Source organism: Falco naumanni, chromosome 10, assembly GCF_017639655.2.
Source record: "Falco naumanni isolate bFalNau1 chromosome 10, bFalNau1.pat, whole genome shotgun sequence".
In the NCBI taxonomy this organism is placed as follows: domain Eukaryota; kingdom Metazoa; phylum Chordata; class Aves; order Falconiformes; family Falconidae; genus Falco; species Falco naumanni.
The window spans coordinates 37511555-37529750 of record NC_054063.1 but is presented as its reverse complement, the minus strand read 5'-3'; the positions used below and the strand labels follow the sequence as shown (position 1 = coordinate 37529750).

General features: G+C 41.4%; 1 protein-coding gene across 3 annotated transcripts in view; it reads left to right on the top strand.

Annotated features, from left to right (window-relative positions):
- Positions 1 to 17860, top strand: part of RALGAPB (Ral GTPase activating protein non-catalytic subunit beta) — a 65573-nt gene extending 47713 nt beyond the window's left edge. For all 3 annotated transcript variants that reach the window (XM_040607968.1, XM_040607967.1, XM_040607966.1), the window contains 9 exons: positions 82 to 291; positions 1296 to 1454; positions 4220 to 4385; positions 7441 to 7563; positions 8302 to 8438; positions 9229 to 9337; positions 11191 to 11269; positions 11838 to 11986; positions 13675 to 17860. In XM_040607968.1, coding sequence (XP_040463902.1) covers positions 82 to 291; positions 1296 to 1454; positions 4220 to 4385; positions 7441 to 7563; positions 8302 to 8438; positions 9229 to 9337; positions 11191 to 11269; positions 11838 to 11986; positions 13675 to 13868 — 1326 coding nt within the window. In that variant the 3' untranslated portion in view covers positions 13869 to 17860. The remainder of the gene's footprint in view (positions 1 to 81; positions 292 to 1295; positions 1455 to 4219; positions 4386 to 7440; positions 7564 to 8301; positions 8439 to 9228; positions 9338 to 11190; positions 11270 to 11837; positions 11987 to 13674) is intronic.
- The last annotated feature ends 336 nt before the right edge of the window (positions 17861 to 18196 follow it).

The window sequence follows — 18196 nt, the reverse complement described above, 5'->3', positions numbered from 1 at the left end:
AGTTTTCCAGATGATGGAGCCGTTTTCTTGGTGGATATTAGTGATCTTAGTGGAATCAGCATTTCACGCAATGTTTTTCAGCTTGAAGAGCGACATGAGAAGCTCAGGAATGGCATGGCCCAGCAGATTATTTTTGAGACTTCCATAGATCAGAAAAGTGAAGAGGAGTGGCGGAAGAAGAACTTTCCCGATCCGATCACGGAGTGTAAGCCCCCACCACCAGCACAGGAGTTCCAGACAGCACGCCTGTTCCTCTCTCACTTTGGGTTTCTCTCACTAGAGGCACTGAAGGTGACTTGCTACTTCTTAGTGTTGTGCAAATGCCCTCAGTACCCATATGGTCTGGCTTGGTAAAGGAAGAAAACTTAACTTTTGTTAGTGGAAGATCTTCTGTATAATTCCACCTGCTGTTAACTACTGTCAAGATGTAATCTAATCAGATAAAGTAATGTATTCCAGTATTCTAGGATTGAGAGCCGGATTGTGAAAGGACATGCCTCAAGTTGAACATGCTCTGAATAAGTGGCTGTGTCTTTATTTTTGCAGTGGGTACATAAGCTATCACATTCATGTGTTCATACTTGAAATCATTCCCTCAGCTTGAATTAGGTTTTGGAGTGGTGCTTTAAGAGTTTCTGAAATAAGATTGCCTTATTAGCTGTGCTCCAGAGGTGACTGTGCTAAAGGGGTTTGATCACACATAAATGCTGGGAGTACCTATAGATTGTAAAGCTTTCTTTTTAAAATTAAAATAATAATAGTTTATAGAGATGATCCATATTCTGAATCTGAAATTCTGCGTCTTGCCTGTGGATGCTCACTTGTTGCATTTCCTTCCAGAAAGTTGTCAACAAAAGTAGACGGTGGAGCTTTTGTGAAACTGTCTCAAAGTGCTTAGTATTTTATATATTACTGGTATATAAGTTAATAAATATCAGTCACATGTAGTTTCATATTTTTGTGATATTTTCACAAATTTCACATGGGATATTTTGGAAGCATCTGCTGCTTTTGTTGTGGTAGCTAGCACTCTTTCAGCAAAATGTTATGTCTTGCTGGCAAAATAACAGTTTTATTTAATGAGGAGAATAGAATGGAACAAATTGTCTAACTGTTATGCTTGCTGTTACTCATTTACAGTAACAGCATTATATCAGAAATTTGTGTGTGATTTTCCTCTTAGGAGAAAAGAGAAATTGTCTTTTTACATTTTAATGGACTATTATTGAAGCCATAAAGACCTTTGCAGTTAGGAAAGTGGTTTTTTAAGCTGTTGAACTCTGTGTATTGGATAGGAACCTGCTAACAGTCGTCTACCTCCTCACCTGATTGCACTTGACTCTGCTCTTCCTGGGTTTTTTGATGACCTTGGCTACTTGGACTTACTACCATGTCGTCCTTTTGATACTGTTTTCATTTTCTACATGAAGGCAGGCCAGAAAACAAGCCAGGAGGTAAGTGAAAGTGTAGAGTGCCAACTAGCCTATATTGTCTTGTTTCTAGTACTCCTCAAGTGAATGAAGCATCACAGCTAGTGACTAGAGCAGAGTATCAGAACCAGGGCTTCTGGGCTTTGTGTTTGTTTACAGTGTGAACTATAACAAGTCACTGTGTACTCTTTTCATCTGTAGGTTGAAGTTTATTACCTACGTTTAGGACTATTGTAACATTTTTTTTTATATATATATAACTATTTTTATACATGTTATCTGTTCTGTCCTTCTTGTCCTTATTTGTGGAGTTCAAAGATTTGTATTAGAAATTCATTTCAGGTTTGTTGGCTCCGCTTTCAGGGAAGGTTGCAGTTTGTTCCAGCAGTGTGCAGTGTCCAGGTAGTTTGGTTTGATTTTAATGTTAAACACATGTTAAAGGAATGGAAAACTTTTGCAAGTAAGAAAGTATTATTGCTTTGTAAGTCTTTACTATTTACATTCAAATGCAATTAGGTTAATCAGGTTAATTTGTGCAAATCTAAATCATGACTTCTTTAGACTGTGACCTAGAAACTCACTAAGGCAGCTTATGGGCTCATTAGATAAAGTTGTTTCTACAGTACCTCTTCCTCATTCCATGCGTAATTGTCATAGTAAAGAGTAGAAGTGTAGCTTCCATAATAAATTATTGTGCCATCTCTTCACATTACTGTGAATGTACTGTTGACAGTACACTGTAGCGCCTTCTGCTTCTGTGTGGAACACACTAATTTTTGAAACCAGGTTCGTGCTGCTTTTGAATTTTCGAGTTGAAGTTCAGAGTAGCCAGTACACAGTCTTTCCGTCTCCAAAGGCAGCTATGAAATAACATATACAAGGTTTGTCTTCCAGCTGAAATGTGCTCTTGCTGAACTAGTGAAATGCTTTTTTTCCCCCATCTGATGCTTATATGCTCTTATGAATTTAGACAGATGAGATTACTTAGTCCTGCAGAGCTTTCTCACCTTTGGGAACCCAATTAGCATGAGTTTTGCCATGAAGATTTAGGAAAATCTTATATTTGGGCGATTCTGGAGATCTTTAGATGCAGTACAAAGATGGCAGTTCTGCTTGAAGATACCCAGACATCTTGCTGTGATTCCTAAGTCTTTCAGGTTGTGCGAAGTTGCAGTGGCAGACAAGTTTACTGGTCTCTACTGGACCTGAGCTGAGTGAGACACTGATACTGCTGCCATCTTTGAAAAGACCCGTAACTTATTTCTGTCCCATTTTAATTGCCAATATTGAAAACAAGAGAGTAGGACAGCAAAGCCAAGTTGTGACACAGTTTCTGCTTTGAGCAGGGCTGGCTGCCTGGTCCTACTCAGCCGTCCCTGTGTGGGTGATTTCACACCACCTCAGCTCAGAACCTCATTCTGTTCTGAGAGGTGACCCACTGTCCTTTCACAAGGAGTAGTGTCAGCTGTGTTTTATCTGATGCTGTACAGCCCAGAATAGTGGTATCTAGCCTGCTGGTATTGCATTAGGCCCAAATTTTTTTCTGTGGTGGTAGGCTTTTACAGTTGAGAAGGGTCTCATGGCATTTATTTATATGGGGTAATGAAACTGACCACACACTTTGTACTTCACATCATTAAATGTCCTTTGAAAATACCCTTTTGCCCCTTACTATAAATTCTTTTTTTTGTAATGGGCTCAGATATAAAACCATATACTTGTATAAAGCATGAGCTTGCCTATTTTCTGAAATTGTCTTCTAAACTGCACTTAATCTGTATTCATTCTGAAGCACAGCTATAACTTCAGTGTGCTCAGTAATGAGATTAACATTAATATTTCAATGCAGTGGATCTAATCACTGCTGAATATTATACAAGGCATTAGGATAGGATGCCAGGACCATCTGGAAGCCTTCCTTCTAGTGCCTGTCCCTGTCCCTGCAGTTTCTGCTCTGCTGGAGCCCGTGTCTCAGCATTACTGCCCCTGCAGAAACCAAAATCAAAGATGCTCCTACCACAGAACAAATTTTCACGTGGCCCAGAAAGGATGGATACATTGCACAGTGTTGTCTGTTCCACACATCCCAATGGTTCTGGTAGACCAAATCACAAATCATCTGTGTTACCCTGCATACTGTTTGGTGAAGGTCTCCACTTTCACTTGGTCACAATGGGATGAAAATTGCCTTTGGATGTGGAAACATCCCAGATCTTTATAATAAGTAGGATTAAAGTTTCAAGTGAACAGTACAGTGTGACATTTGATTAAAGTGCATGCTTAATTCTGCTGGAAATTGTTTTGCAAAATCCGTTTCATAATTCAATGCACCACAAGACCTGCAGTCTAAATTGCTGCATGTCATGTACAAGTGAGTAGTGATAAAATACCTTTCTCTTAAAATGTAGTAGTGAAAACTGTACAGAAAATTCTCATGTTACATTTGGTGCTAATCTAGTTCCTGTGTTGAACAGTTCTGTGGTTTACCCCTGATGAGTATATAAATCTCAAAATTGTCATTTCTAGCAGTTTGATTAACTGTTTTACAGGCTTTGGCAATGATGGCAGAAAGACAAATCGATTGATTAGGACATTGCCAAGCAATGGGAGGATGCTGGGCAGCAGGGAGTAGTGTCCTTGTAGAAAGTCTGGGGTTCCAGGCTTGTTGAATAGCTCTATTTAGGCTAAACCACATTGGTGACACAAAATTTTAATTAAAAAAAGTGGGGAGGGGGAGAGTTGCTTTCCAGAGTCTCCTGTACCTACCATGGTGCTACTGGCTGTTTCAGATCCTGAAGAACATGGAGTCTTCCAGAATTGTCCAGCCACACTTCCTAGAGTTCTTGCTGTCTCTTGGCTGGTCCGTTGATGTGGGGAAACACCCTGGGTGGACCGGCCATGTCTCAACAAGCTGGTTGATCAATAGCTGCAGTGACGAAGAGGGATCTGAACAAGGTAAGACATAGTTAATGGTGTAATATTAAATTAAAATGTTCAGGCTCCTTTAGGAGACAATCAATTTAAAATTTCTTGCTCCTGGATACCTATCTGAGCACTTTTATATTTTTGTCAGATAAATACTGATGTTTACTAGATAGGAATGTGTAAATATTAGATTAAGCTTCAAGGCAAAGTGAGCAAAACTATTGTTTGTACATTGTTGGGAGGAAGTAGCTTCAGCAAGAAGTACCTCTGTGCTATGTTTTTAGCAGACTTGATGAGTCTTTAATGTATTATCCAAAACCAGTATTCAGGTGAAATTCAATATGGATTGCTGCATATTGGCCAATAGACTTGAAACACTGCAATTTTTAGTGTTCTATAAGTAGATTAAAATGAGGTGGTGACTAATAAGTTACCCTTGTAATAATGCTTAGTCAGAAGTAATGAAGAACAAGCTGTTGTTTGTAGGTCACAGTGGTTGGAGCTCACACACAGCTCTTCTGCTTAATTTACTGTGCTTTTTTCCACTAGAGCAAGTCCTCTGGGCTTGTCATGTACCACCCTTTCCCCATTCTGTCAACCAAAATGATCCTCAGGGTGGTAAACTGGAGGTTGGGTTAGTTTTTACCTTGAACAACTTGATCAGATTACGTGGGTTTCTGATAATGTCTGGGTTGGTTTCTATGTGGTTCATGGTCACTAATCCAAGGGTCAGGCCTTTTCTGATGATTTTCAGAGCCTCAGCTTTCTGCTGTGGGCCACACAAAGGCATTGAATAGGCTGGTCCAGCTTGTTCAGCGTCTTTGATCTGGCATTTACATCAGGTACAACACCATTACACCATTACTGCTGCACTTGCTTAAGCAGTGCTCTTGATCTGCTTTCCATTCCTGTGCCTTAGAAATGCTCTTCACTTATAACTACAGCCAGCCTAAAGGCTTCTCCATTTTGTAGAATAAAACTATAAATGATGGAAAGCTTGAAATGTTGGGGAGATGTTAAGAGAACAGAAGTGTGGCTTTCTGTGAACAAGCTGAGAGAGCTTACAAAATGCCCAGGGTCTTGGTCTGATTTTCCTTTGAGAACAGGGTCAGGCTGTGCTTTACTGAAGCCCGAGCCCTCTCCCTTTCCTTTGCAGCTGGCTTTGTGTGGCTGAACAGAAGGCAGTGCCCTGAATTAGTGAGGTAGCCATGTTTTGATTAAGGTTTTTTTAACTTGGATTTTTTCAGCCATTTGGATTAGATCAGACCACAAAATAGTGAACTAATTCAACAAATTGGGGTGAAAAAGGAACAGAAAAAACATTCAGAGAATGAGACTGAGAGCTACTTCTGATCTGGTTCTGCTGTTGGAAAAATCCATGAGTGGAGTCATACCTTTAGCAAACAATGGCTAAAAAACCTGAAATGGTAGATTTAAAGTAGACTTGTGAGGATTGCTTGATTTGTTTTCTCCTCCAATTTTTGCTGTGACTAAAGCTATTTAAGTTGTTAAATGTATTTTCTCTCTGTGGATGGCTCTGATGCTTAAAAACCCATTCAGGAGTCTAGCATCCGGGCTTGTATCCACAACAGTGTGGCCATTAGGACCCAGGCAGTGACCGTCCCCCCCTGTACTTGGCACTAGGGAGGCTACACATTGAATCCTGTGTTCAGTCTTGGGCACCTCACTCCAAGAAATATTTTGAGGTGCTGGAGCCTGTCTGAAGAAGAGCAATGAAGCTGGTGAAGAGTCTAGGGAACAAGTCTGGCAAGGAGCAGTTGAGGGAGCTGGGGATGCTCAGCCTGGAGAGGAGGGGGCTCAGGGGAGACCTTCTTGCTCCCTGCAGCTGCCTGAAAGGAGGGTGTAGCAAGGTGGGGGTCCATGTCTTCTAGAAAACAAGCAATAGGATGAGAGAAAACTGCGTCAATGTACCAGGGGAAATGTAGATGGAATGTTAGGAAAAATTTCACTGAAAGGGTTGTCAAGCATTAGAACAAGCTGCCCAGGGAAGCAATTGAGTCACCCTCCCTGGAGGTGTTTTAATAGACATATAGACACAGTGCTTAGGGACACGGTTTGGTGGTGGGCCTTGGTTTATGGTTGGACTCAATGATCTTAAGGGTCTTTTCCAACCTAATGTGATTCTAGTATAACTTCCAGTGAGAAGTGTTTAAAATAGATTCACAGGCATATGCTTTGGGTTTGTTTCCCTGCACACCCCCAATAGCAAAGAAGTCCTTAAACACTTGGGTTCAGGTTGTGGTGCTGCTCCTCGAGAGCTATGGACTGGAGATGTAGTGACACTTCCCTGATGGCAAAGCATGGCTCAGAGGCTCCCGCGTGCCTCTGGCCACCTCTCTGTCAATGTGCTGAATTTCACTGCCCTGTTAGTTTCACTGAGGCAGCTGTCCTGGGAACCCGTCTGTAAACTGGACCAGAGACATAATTCAGCTTAAAGTCCTTGCTCGTGCTTCTGGAGCTGACGTGTGGAAGGAAAAGGTGGGGGAAGTTCTCTCTGTACTGTGAAGGCCTGATGTGCTGGCCAAGCTGTAATGGGGGCTGAGAACAACGAGCTTTCTTGCATTTGGTTTGGTTTAAAAGAGCATTTTTCTGTCTCTCCTTGGCAGAAGAGAAGACACAGAGGACAGTGTAGAAACTGGCTTGAATTCTAGAATAGTATCGGACTGAAGTTATAAATGTTGAAATCCTTTGGAAATGTAATGACTGAAGGAATTATGTCTGTTTAGAGGGAACAGTTAGAAAGAACTACTAGATGAATTCTTGTGGTAGACATGCTTACTACACTACTCAATCTGAGGGAAATGGAGTATGCAGTACAATGGAAATATGTTCAAAATAGATCCTGTTCCAACTCCAAATGCCATTTCCTTCAAGGTAACAAAAAATTTATCTGGGAATTGTTGTTAGCCATGAGATTTGACTGTGAAATCTTCTCATTTTAAAATGAGATTTGTGTGATTTCTTCTCACTGATTGCACCTTGTATTTGAAGGCCTTTTCCTGAGGCAGCGTATGAAGAAGTAGAGCTCCCTTTTGACTAAACTTTACTTTTATGTCCATTCCAGATGATCTAATTATTTCAGAAGATGTTGGGGCAAGTATCTTCAATGGACAGAAGAAGGTGCTGTATTATGCAGATGCCCTGACAGAAATAGCTTTTGTTGTCCCATCACCAGTGGAGTCCCTAAGTAAGATCACTTTGTATATGCTGTTTACAAAACCCAAACCAACATTTTTTGTTAGCTTTTTCAGAAGCAGAAGATAAATAAGCAAACTAGTAGTGTGTCTAGCAAGATCCCCGTCAGAAGGCTCCTGATGTTTAAATTACAGCATCCTAATCCTTAGACTCCTTCCTAAGATGGTAGCTGCTCCATGCGCCTTTTTCTCAGCCGAAGTCTTTATATATGTTCAGATTTGCACAGCAGTGGTGGTGTTGGGTCCAACCTGATGGTTAACCACATGCTGGGTGCATTAACTGGTGATGCTTCCTGCCCCTGGCTCCTGTCTTGATGGCATGCTCCTGCAGCACATGGCAGAGCACGTGCACATCTGCTGTGTAGGTGTGCAACACTTTTCAAGACATCTTTTACACACTAAAACCAGTGTGCAAAAGTTCCCTAGAATAAAAGGACTGTGAGGAAATGATAGCTATAGGAAAGAGGAGACTGTATTCTGTAGGAAATGGATGGGACACTTCCAGATCCTTAAGGAGTGTTTTAATTGCAGTCTGTTTCTGAAATAAATGGCAGTTGTCCACTCTTGAATCCTCTTCCTGCTTTTGAGTGCTGTATTGACTTGACTGTAAATCCTTATGTTTAATTTCAAGAGCCTTACAGTGTTTTTTAGTTTCAAAACCTTACATGTGATGACAGCTTAAGTTTTTTGGCAGAAGAAAACACAAACCCCACCTCTCTTCTGTTTTACAGCTGATTCACTGGAAAGCAGTGTATCTGACCAAGAAAGTGACTCCAACATGGACCTGCTGCCCGGAATATTGAAGCAGCAGTCCCTGACACTTGAGCTCTTCCCCAATCATACAGACAATCTTAATGTCTCCCAGCGGGTAAGGCAAAACTTGCATTGAATAATGGCTTCCCACCCCCAAAGAAGCACACTGGCTATGCTACAGTGTTTTTTTGATAGTATATAATCTGGTTTCCTAGCATTTGGAGATACTTGTTCTTAGCTATTAATCTTTTTAACATCTGCTTTGGTCCTGCCAGAATTTGCATCTGCAGTAGGAGATTGCAAGATTACATTAATTAAATACAAAACTTAAACATGCGAGGTAGTAATACTCTGCATACTGAAATCTTGAAATGCACTCAGCGAAAAGTATACACAGTATATACAAAGCAATACAGACCTGAATCCATGCTTGGAAATGTAGGGTGGATAGACACGAACACTTTTCATACCTACCCAGTTTATAATTGTATGTTTCAATTGTGTCTGAAGTATCAGATGTGAAGTTGTTTTGTATGGTAGCAAAGCAGAAAATCATTAACTGCTGTAACTTTAGTGAAGGATTTACAACTGCTTATTTCTTGATAGAATTCACTTCCAAATGTGTATTTAGTTTACTGATTTAGGATCTTTGGGAACATTAAGAAAAACTCATCAGGCTTTTTAAGACTGGATATATTAATTTATGTTTACTGTAAATATTGTGGAGATCCAGATTACTGTTTCTCAGTGGGTAGTTCCACCACAGCTGCCCCATCCCAATAGCTGACAGAGCTTGTACCCGTCTGAGATCTGAAAGACTCAGGAGCAGCCTGGAAGTGTTTGTTGGATGTGTTACTGGACTTGTGATGTTTGCAAACGCTACTCTTCCCTTGTGTTCAAAACAGCTCAGTCCTACTTCCAGATCCAAGAGGATGCCTCAGGGCCGGACTATTCCACCGATGGGACCTGAAACCAAAGTGTATGTGGTCTGGGTAGAACGTTATGATGATATAGGTGCGTAGATTTTTTATTTTTTTTTTATTGTTCGCTGAAGTAACAACAGGGCAGGAACCAGAGAACAAACTGTTCCATTCCTTTCTAGAATGCTGAATCCTTATTGATGTCTGTAACTGACACTAAGATTCTAAAACAGTTCTTAATATTTGAGTTGGTGGTCCGTGGGGTGTACGTGAATCAGTGGCATATAGGACTGGAGATTTTTAGCTCTGGCAGTACATGTGAAATGCCATCATGCACCACCTTCTTAAGGTTAACGCACAAGGTGAGTGTGCATCCCTGTTTTTGAGTTCCCTTCAGCTGCTGTCTCCTCAGAGTGGATCTGTTGTTCTTCCTTTACAAAATAAACACAAACAAACAAACCTATGACACCTGCTGCTTCTGTGCTGAAGGCATCATTATCCTTCTTGGTTTGATGGTACCTTTTGAAACTGTTGTGTTCTGTCTTGCAGAAGGGCTTGTTTATTCTGTGCTCGGGGTGTCAGTTTCATGCTATGCAGTCCAGCTTCCTTTCTGCACCTTTGTTTCGGCAGCATCCTGCTCCTCGTGCAATTTAATGTTTCTTAGTTTAGCATTTCCTCTCTGCAGCATCATTTCCTTTTTCAGACATTGGCCCAGAGGGTGTTTCCCTTACCTCCAGGAGTCACTTAGCCAGTTCAGTTCCCAAACTGGTGTCCCTGACCCACTTCTTTCTTGGGATGGCAGCTAAAGCCAGCTCACTGCAGAGGCAGCAGTTGTTGTACACAAGCACGTTTCTGCTTGGCTGCTTCTTTCAGCAGCCGTACAGATCTTCCAAACCTCTGGGCCTGAAGCTGTAGAAATGAGTTTGTGAGCCTCAGTAAGCATGGCAGCTGGGTTTGTCAGAGGCGCTCCTGAAAGTGGCTCCTAGCCCAGAGGCTTTGACTTACATTCCTTATGTTCTTGGGTTTTGCCTTATGCTTCTGGTACACCTTCAAATCTGGACAGTGGAAAAACTATCACTGCAGTCTAGGCTGTCACCCCTGTGCCAATTGCCTGCCCCCTTGCTCCATCTCAATGTACTTCCATGGCTGTCCATGCTCTCCCTCTGCTAGCTCCAGCTTTTGTGTAGTACTCTTAGCATCCCAGCTCTGATGGCAAAAGGTGGTTTGGGGCCTTACACTCTTTCTTCTAGAAGAGGCACTGTCCTGTTGTCTGAGCTGTAGTTTTGTGGATGACTCTCAACCTCTCTCAGTTCCTGCCCCTGAACCAAGGTAATGGAAAAAGCCACATCCCCTTCCAGAGATCCAAGTTCTTACTTCCTCCTCCTGCACCTTCATGATCCAGTCACTTGTTACCAAGCGCGTGGCAGTAGAGTTGTAGGTTATGGTGAAGATCTACAGAGCTTGGATTTGATGAACATGCTGTATTTGTTGGAGCAGGGCTCCAGGGAACTGTAGATGTGAGTGGTAGTATTGTTTGAAATACCCAGCACTGTTCTTGAGGCTGATTACTTGTGGATAGGTGAAGATGCTGTTGAATAATGATTTGAAAGCTTTTAATGATTACGTACTTCACCACCTTCTGGCTTTTGCTGTTCCTTTAGAGACTTTTTTTCCTTTGAGATTGAGAGAGTTGAGGGTCTGGGACCTGTTACGTAGTCTGTTGGGCACAGGATGGCTGAGGTGTGTCTGTACACTCCAGGAATGCTTAAGCTTATAAACAAAGACTGCATCACTAGCAGTGCAAGAACATTCCTTGTATTGGTGCTTGAGGACTGCAGGTTTTGACTGATGATAAATAATATTTCTTTGTGCAAAAGCAAAACAACAACAAAAAAAACCTTCAAAATTGGGTAGATAAACCTTATTCAGTGCACCCTGTTCTTGCAGAAAACTTCCCCCTCCCTGATCTGGTGTCTGAGACCAGCACTGGTGTGGAAACTATGGCCAATAGTAGCACTTCCCTGAGGTAAGACTGCTCTTATTTTCATGATTTTTCGTGATTCTTGTGAACAACATTTCAGGCTGCACTTCAGAGGAAGTCATGACTGAGATATTTGCCTTCTTCAGCTTTCACAGGCAACGCTGAAAACTCTAGGCAGTCATGTTAAAAAAAGATAGATGAATTTCCTCAGTGAATTATTTTGTTGAAAAAATGAAAGAACTTTTCATATCACTGCAGTTTAAATGTAAAATAAGGAACAGAAAATGTGTACGTTTTATCTTTAAAAGTCTGTGAGTCTGTGATTAGCCTCCCTCCTGATTTACTCCCCTGTGAAGCAGTGAAGGCTCACAACATGTATGCAGCATTAAAGCCCTGTCTGCAGGACTCTCACATTCTGTGGTGACAATCATAGAAACATTACAGTTGATACAATCCTCCTAAAATCCAGAGGATGCACACAGAAGTCCTGCTGGTTTAGCCACAAGACCTTTTGTAACATTCTTTTAACACTTGAAGTGGTTACTTTTTAATTTATAGATTAATTAAAACAGTGCTATAAAACTGATTTAACAGTTGCAGTTTTTCCCTTAAGATCTGGCATTCCTGAGAAGGAAGTTCCTGTGATCTTCATCCATCCTTTAAACACTGGCTTATTCAGGATAAAACTACAAGGAGCAACTGGGAAATTCAACATGGTTATCCCATTAGTGGATGGAATGATAGTCAGTAGGAGAGCTCTTGGTAAGCTGAAGACTTCTAAGAACACTCATGTCTTGATCTTTTTGTTTTCCATAATAATAATATATCTGCAAAATAAATGGTCTGCAATCTTTCATTGGAAAAACTGTTAGGCATGGCAGAACACAACAAAAACATGCTTTTTTCAAGAACAGCGGTAGCAGGAACAGCAGAGGGAGCAGGTGGTCAGCACTTGGCTGACAGCAGAGCAGGGCTCCACTGCAATTGTAGTAGGAAAGAAGCGAAGGGTTGGAACTAGTAATGGTGGAAGGAAAAGGTAAATGCTTGTTATTTAGGTAAGAGAGATCAGAAACGTGACCGTAATGTTTAGCATTGAGAGCCAAGGTGCTAGTGCTAGTTGACTGCCAGGGGGTACTGCTGAATTTCTGGACTGTTTTAGAAGGCAGATAGTGATTAAAAGCCACAATAATTGAGGATTTTCTAATGAGTTCAACAAAAATACTTAACCTACTATGCAGGCATGTGTTAACAGGGGTCCGTGTGCGCTGTCTGCCTTTTCTTGTGTTCCTGGATTGATTAATGGATCTGTCTTGGTATCTGTGCTACTGTAGCTTCAATAACTGGAAATCTCACTCCAGTGAGAGCAATTCACAAGATGGAGCAAAATGAATGAACAAACATTTAGGATACTTTTACATAACTGTAAAACTAATGTTGTAGGGGTCAGTTGTGGGTGACTTTCAGGTTCTGAATTTTGCATGCTTAATTCAGTGATGGGGAAATTAAAGCCAGACTGGGCCTTTAAATAATATTTCTAAATTCAACTGGTGACAATGGCTTGTACTGGAGAAGAATCAGGTGTGTGTTCTGGGTTTTTTAGCTACATCAGGACTATTAATGTAATGAAATTTGTCTCTTCAAATTTAGCAGATGTTTGTGTGCAGTCAGGAATCAAGTCCTCTAAATGAGGAAGACACTGTTTCTGCCTCTAAGAAAGTGCTTGTGAAACAGAAAAGGGGTTAATGGACACTTACTTCATTCGAGGCATATGAATTTCATTTCAGAGTAAAATAAGATAAAGCTCACTTCCAGCTTTGACCAAACGTTACTGCTTTGGTTCCCAACCTTCTCCTCCCTGCCATATACAGCAGTGTGAGTTACAGGGAGGTAATAACAATGGCAAAGCAGCGAGGGGAAGAGAAACCTGTTTCCAGCCACAACCCATAAAGTCTTTCCACATCGCCTGTTCCAAGGGGAAAGCTCCACAGGTCCTACTGGAAAAAAGTACTGATGGGTACTTTATTCATCCTGAAGGCTCCCCTGGCACTACCCATCTGCATGTCCTTGTGTGGCTTGGCCTGGGGCTGTAGCGCTGCAGTTAGCTGCCCTGGATTCCTTCCCCTCTTGGTCCTGATAGTGCTGTTGTGGGCTGTTGCTTGGCTCTGGTAAAGCAGAGAAATCTTCCTCCTCCTCCAGCCGCTTTAGGGTACCACTGGCTTAGTCCGGTTTTTTTTATTTGTTTTTCACAGTAAAATGTCCTTACAGGCCTGAGGACCATGGTTAATCTGTTATTAGCTACTCACTGTGAAAAGTTCTTGACTGGTGGTGCTGAGCATCTGCCCTGGGTTTCTAGATGGGACAGAACTCAAAATTGTTTTTAGCTGTGAAGCCAGCAAAGGCATGCAAACTTGATTTGTTTAAATTTGATTCAAATGTTGTTTCTTTTTCAGGTTTTTTAGTGAGACAGACGGTAATAAATATTTGTCGGAGAAAGAGGCTGGAAAGTGATTCATACAACCCCCCACATGTCCGCCGAAAACAGAAAATAGCAGACATTGTCAATAAATACCGGAACAGGCAGCTGGAGCCAGAATTTTATACCTCACTTTTCCAGGAGGTTGGGCTCAAGAACTGCAACCCCTAGGTCATTATCCTTCCAGGACAATTAGATCAGAGCTTGGTGGCTACAGTAATGAAAACAGTTAATAACAACAAGTTTCCTCAGCCCTCCGGAATTCAGGAAATCATATTCTAGCACAAGTCAGCAGATACCGTGTGGGAGGAATGAGAAATGAAGCCAAAACATTGCAGTTGGGATATTGACTTAAGTCACCTACCCTCAAAAGATTACTTAATTCCAGTCTTCCTGGATGCTAGCAACATAATCTATTCACTCAGTCATCTATTGCAGACTAATTAGGAACTCTAAGTGTCTTGTTGTGTGAGAGGAAAACAATCAAAAAGCCATCTCTGCATATAAGGATGGAAAACCAAATACAAACAAACCTGCCTTCAGACATCTTGCCACACCCACATGTTAAAGGAGAAGGGAGCAGGATCTCTTCTCTGCGGAGAGAGTCTTTTTCAGAGTAGTAACTGTCCCTGCAAGACCTTAGAAGACATTTTCAGCCCCCTTGAGAGCTCAGAAGAAGATCCTTCACTGCTTGTAACCAATTTGTGTACCAAAAGCAAGAGGAGGAAAATTGCTTGGAAACACTAGGTCATGAAATTCATAGCCAAGATGCTGTATTTCACAGTTCCCTCTGTGGCTGGGAGTGAGTCCATCTACTTATGAGATTTGTCACACTAACAAACAATACCTGAAATTACCTGACTCTCCAACGTAAGTTGTTACTAGATAAGAGCTCTTGGTTATATAAAAACAAGGTTATGACTTTCAGGTCTGTTGCAAAATGTCACATTTAAGTTTAGTAGCTCGATTTTATTTTTTTTAATGTAACTACTTAATTTATTTTGAAGTGTCTGCATCACCTACTCACTGTTTCCATAAAAAGCATCCATAAACATCACTTGCTTTCCTTCCATTGGATTGAAATCTGAGATTCTGGGGCTGCCTCCTGCCTGGTATTTATAGCATAAGCAGTTTTCGCAGCTTCTACAACACTTTTCAGAAGCTCCTGTTAAACAGACTAAAACAACTCTAAATGAAAATTCAAGAATTCTTCTTTTTCCCCCATTGACTTGCAATTCCATGAAAACCCCGTTGGAATTATAATGTAAAATTGTTTTGTATCTACTGTGCTTTCTCATGCTGAGCAGCGGTGGTTCCCTTTCACCTAGGTCAGAAGTTTTCATTTTCAGACTGTGGATTTCATGTCTTCAGGACTTGAAGGTTGTGCTGGGAAAAGATGTTTACAACTACAGATTTAATATTGTGAATATAAAAGCTGCAGTGGGCGCTGGCAGCCTTGGGAGCGTTTTCAGGCTCCCCATGCAATCTTAACTTGCGTTGCAGTAATGAATCATCGCTGGCATTCCTGGGTAGATGCAGTTTGTGACTGCTGGCAGCAGCACGTGTCCTTTTCCTTCCAGTAAGCAGGTAATGTATAAGTGTGAGCAGGAGTTTGGGGAGCTCCTCACATTATTCCCAAGTGGTTTTATTAGCTTTTTAATATTGCATTGCAGTAATACCTGTCATTTAGTTTTGACGTTTCAGGGTTACTTTTTGCAACAGTTCTGACCTGAAACAGTCTTAATTGTTTCATTACAACTTTTACCTGCCAAGGACCTACCCTGCTCGTCTTTTCATGTGGTTTTTCACAAGAGTTATGGGAAGCACAGGCCCCTAAAAATACATGTGAAAGAACTTTCAGGATGTCAACTAAAGGGGGTTTAGGTGACAGGAGCTTGTTGCAGGGGACAGGCACTCTACTAGCCTCTCAACTCAGGAACTCTGGATTTTGATCCAGATGAATCACAAGTGGAAAAAACAAAACCACATAAAGAAAACTACTGCAGAAGGAAGCATCATGGCTGGCCCTCGCTTGCATGATGCCCAGGCTGCAAATAGAAGGAGCAGCTGCAAGGCAGCATTTGGTGTATATGGGCAGTGCTGTGAAGGGGAACTTTTACAGCTCCATTCCTCTGCCAAACTCTTGCCAGTATCAATTTAATGCACGGGCACTAAATTTACCCACATTTTGTATGTACCTATTGGATCTAATTAATGGCCAAACACACTTTAGTCCACTGATTTAAAAGGCATGATGAATGCATGTGTAACAAATAAACATACTGAGCAATCAGATGTCTGCACATCTTCAATAATGTAACAACAAAACCCACATACCATAGCTAAGTGTATGTTACATGCAAAGTCATTGGTTTATATAGTAACGAGCTTCAAAAGAAACTTCTTTCAGGCATTTGGGTACAGTCAGTAATGTAAGGACATGCACATTTGGGGAAACCCTGAATGTTTTCTGCTAAGTCCAAGGTAGCCAAATGGACTGCCTGAAAATTTACTTTTACAAAAGGCCTGTGCTTGGCTGAAGAATAGTCTTAGGTCTGTTTTCATGTTTATCTAAAACATGGGTATGGCACCCACTTGAGTGGTAACAACGGTGAAAGCAATGCCAGTTTTCAGGAGTCTTTAAAGAAGGTAACTTTTGTGTGCGCTGCTGCTGCTGATCCCACCGCCAGCGGTGGTTTACAATTGGTTTGTAAAACTGGCTGGTTGGTCTGTTACACGCTAGTGGTATGACCTGGACATAAGTGTTGGGTTTTGCTATCTGGAAAGGTGAACCTTCAAAAGGTTGCAGTTTAGTATAAAAATGTTGCGATTACAGAAATGCATTGCCATCCCATTGGTTTGGATGCTGGTCGCGGCAGCAAGCACCGTAGGCAGACCTGTGCCGGTGGAAGGTGTCTGCAAGGAACATCCCTCCTTCCTCTGTGTGCGGAGAGGTCTCAGACTTCATAACAAAATGTAAAACACCAATGTGGGAATAAAATCCTTGTCCTGTCAAAGTCGGTGGCCAAACTGATAGCTTTAGCTAGTCCAGGGTACAGCCTTGAGCTGCTTTTCCCCAAAAAAAGGTTAAAGAAAATGAGATGTATTTCAGTTGTGATTGCAAGAACACGTAAGTCAAGAATCCAGACTTTTTGTTTTTTCATCACAAACTGCTGTATTGAGTTTTCAACTTGATGACTTGTGTGGCTTGGGTTTGAGTTCCTGTTCATCAGAGGTGATGAGTATTGGCCACTCGCTTTGTGCGTAGCGTGACATTAGTGTAGACTCTGCAGATAACATGGCACTGCAAAAGCAGAGTTGCAAGTGTTGCATAATAACTAAACTGAGACTTTCTCTTTTCATAAGACCTTTCTGTTTGGGTTCATAATTCTGCTTTAAATGATGGCATACTTTTAATGGCACAGGAAGAGCAGGGACCATTGTCACCTTATTAAACGGTGTTGAAATTACAGAAATTTTAGTACCTGAATAAAGACTCTTCTAAAGAAAAGCATTTTTCTCTAAAGGTACTTCTAGAATAGGCATTATAGCCTTACAGCAAATGAGAGATGGGAAGGATAGTGCCTCTGGAAAGTAAGACATCTAGATGGATAGCAGTGTGTGCATGAGGCCATAGGGAAGAGCAGCTGCTCAACCGGCTATAAGTGCTGGATTCTCCATAGGTAACTGCATTTCTTACCCGTAAGGTTCTGCATGGCCAGAAAGACAAGAGAACTAAATTTCAATCTAACAGACAAATTTGATGTGATTTAATGATTGTGTAATTGAGTGATGTCTTGGAAAGCAAACAGACCTTTTCCATGTGGATTTTAGCAGGAGCAATTAGAAATGAGAATGCCAGATATCATGTGCTTCAAATCATATACAATTTGTATGAATTTCTGTATGTTGCCAAGACATGATCTTATTGTTCTTACTGTATTTTCTGTAAATATTCCTGGCGCTAAGTTGTAAAGTAAAAGCGAAATGTAAATATGAAGATGTGAACTATGTTCCCTTGTCTCTAGTACTTTATCTCTTATTTGTTTAGGGAAGGCACACAAAGGCTTGTTTGTATTTATGCCAATTCTTTGTCCAGGAGAAACACATCAAATATTGAATGTAACACAATTAGTCCAATAAATTTTAAAGATTCTTATCTAGTAACTTGGCAGTTGTCAATTTTTAAAATTTCAAGCAAAGGCTTTGGAAAATAATCAGCCACTAGAGATGTTTCCCAGGGAAATAGATGGTGGGGGGAATGAAAACATGGAAACGCAGCTTTTAAAGAAGACCTAATGTTCCTGCAATGCAAATGTCCACTTGCTCAAGTGCGCCGCTTCCAGTCTTGGGCACGGGCTCTCTTGGCCGCGTGGCCAGCTCTGCTGGCACCCTGCGCGTGGCACTGGGGACATTGCTGGTACGAAACCATGCAGCTGAAATGCAGCACAGGGATGGGGCACCCGGCATGGCCGCCCCGAGGGATGGCATGGGGTGTC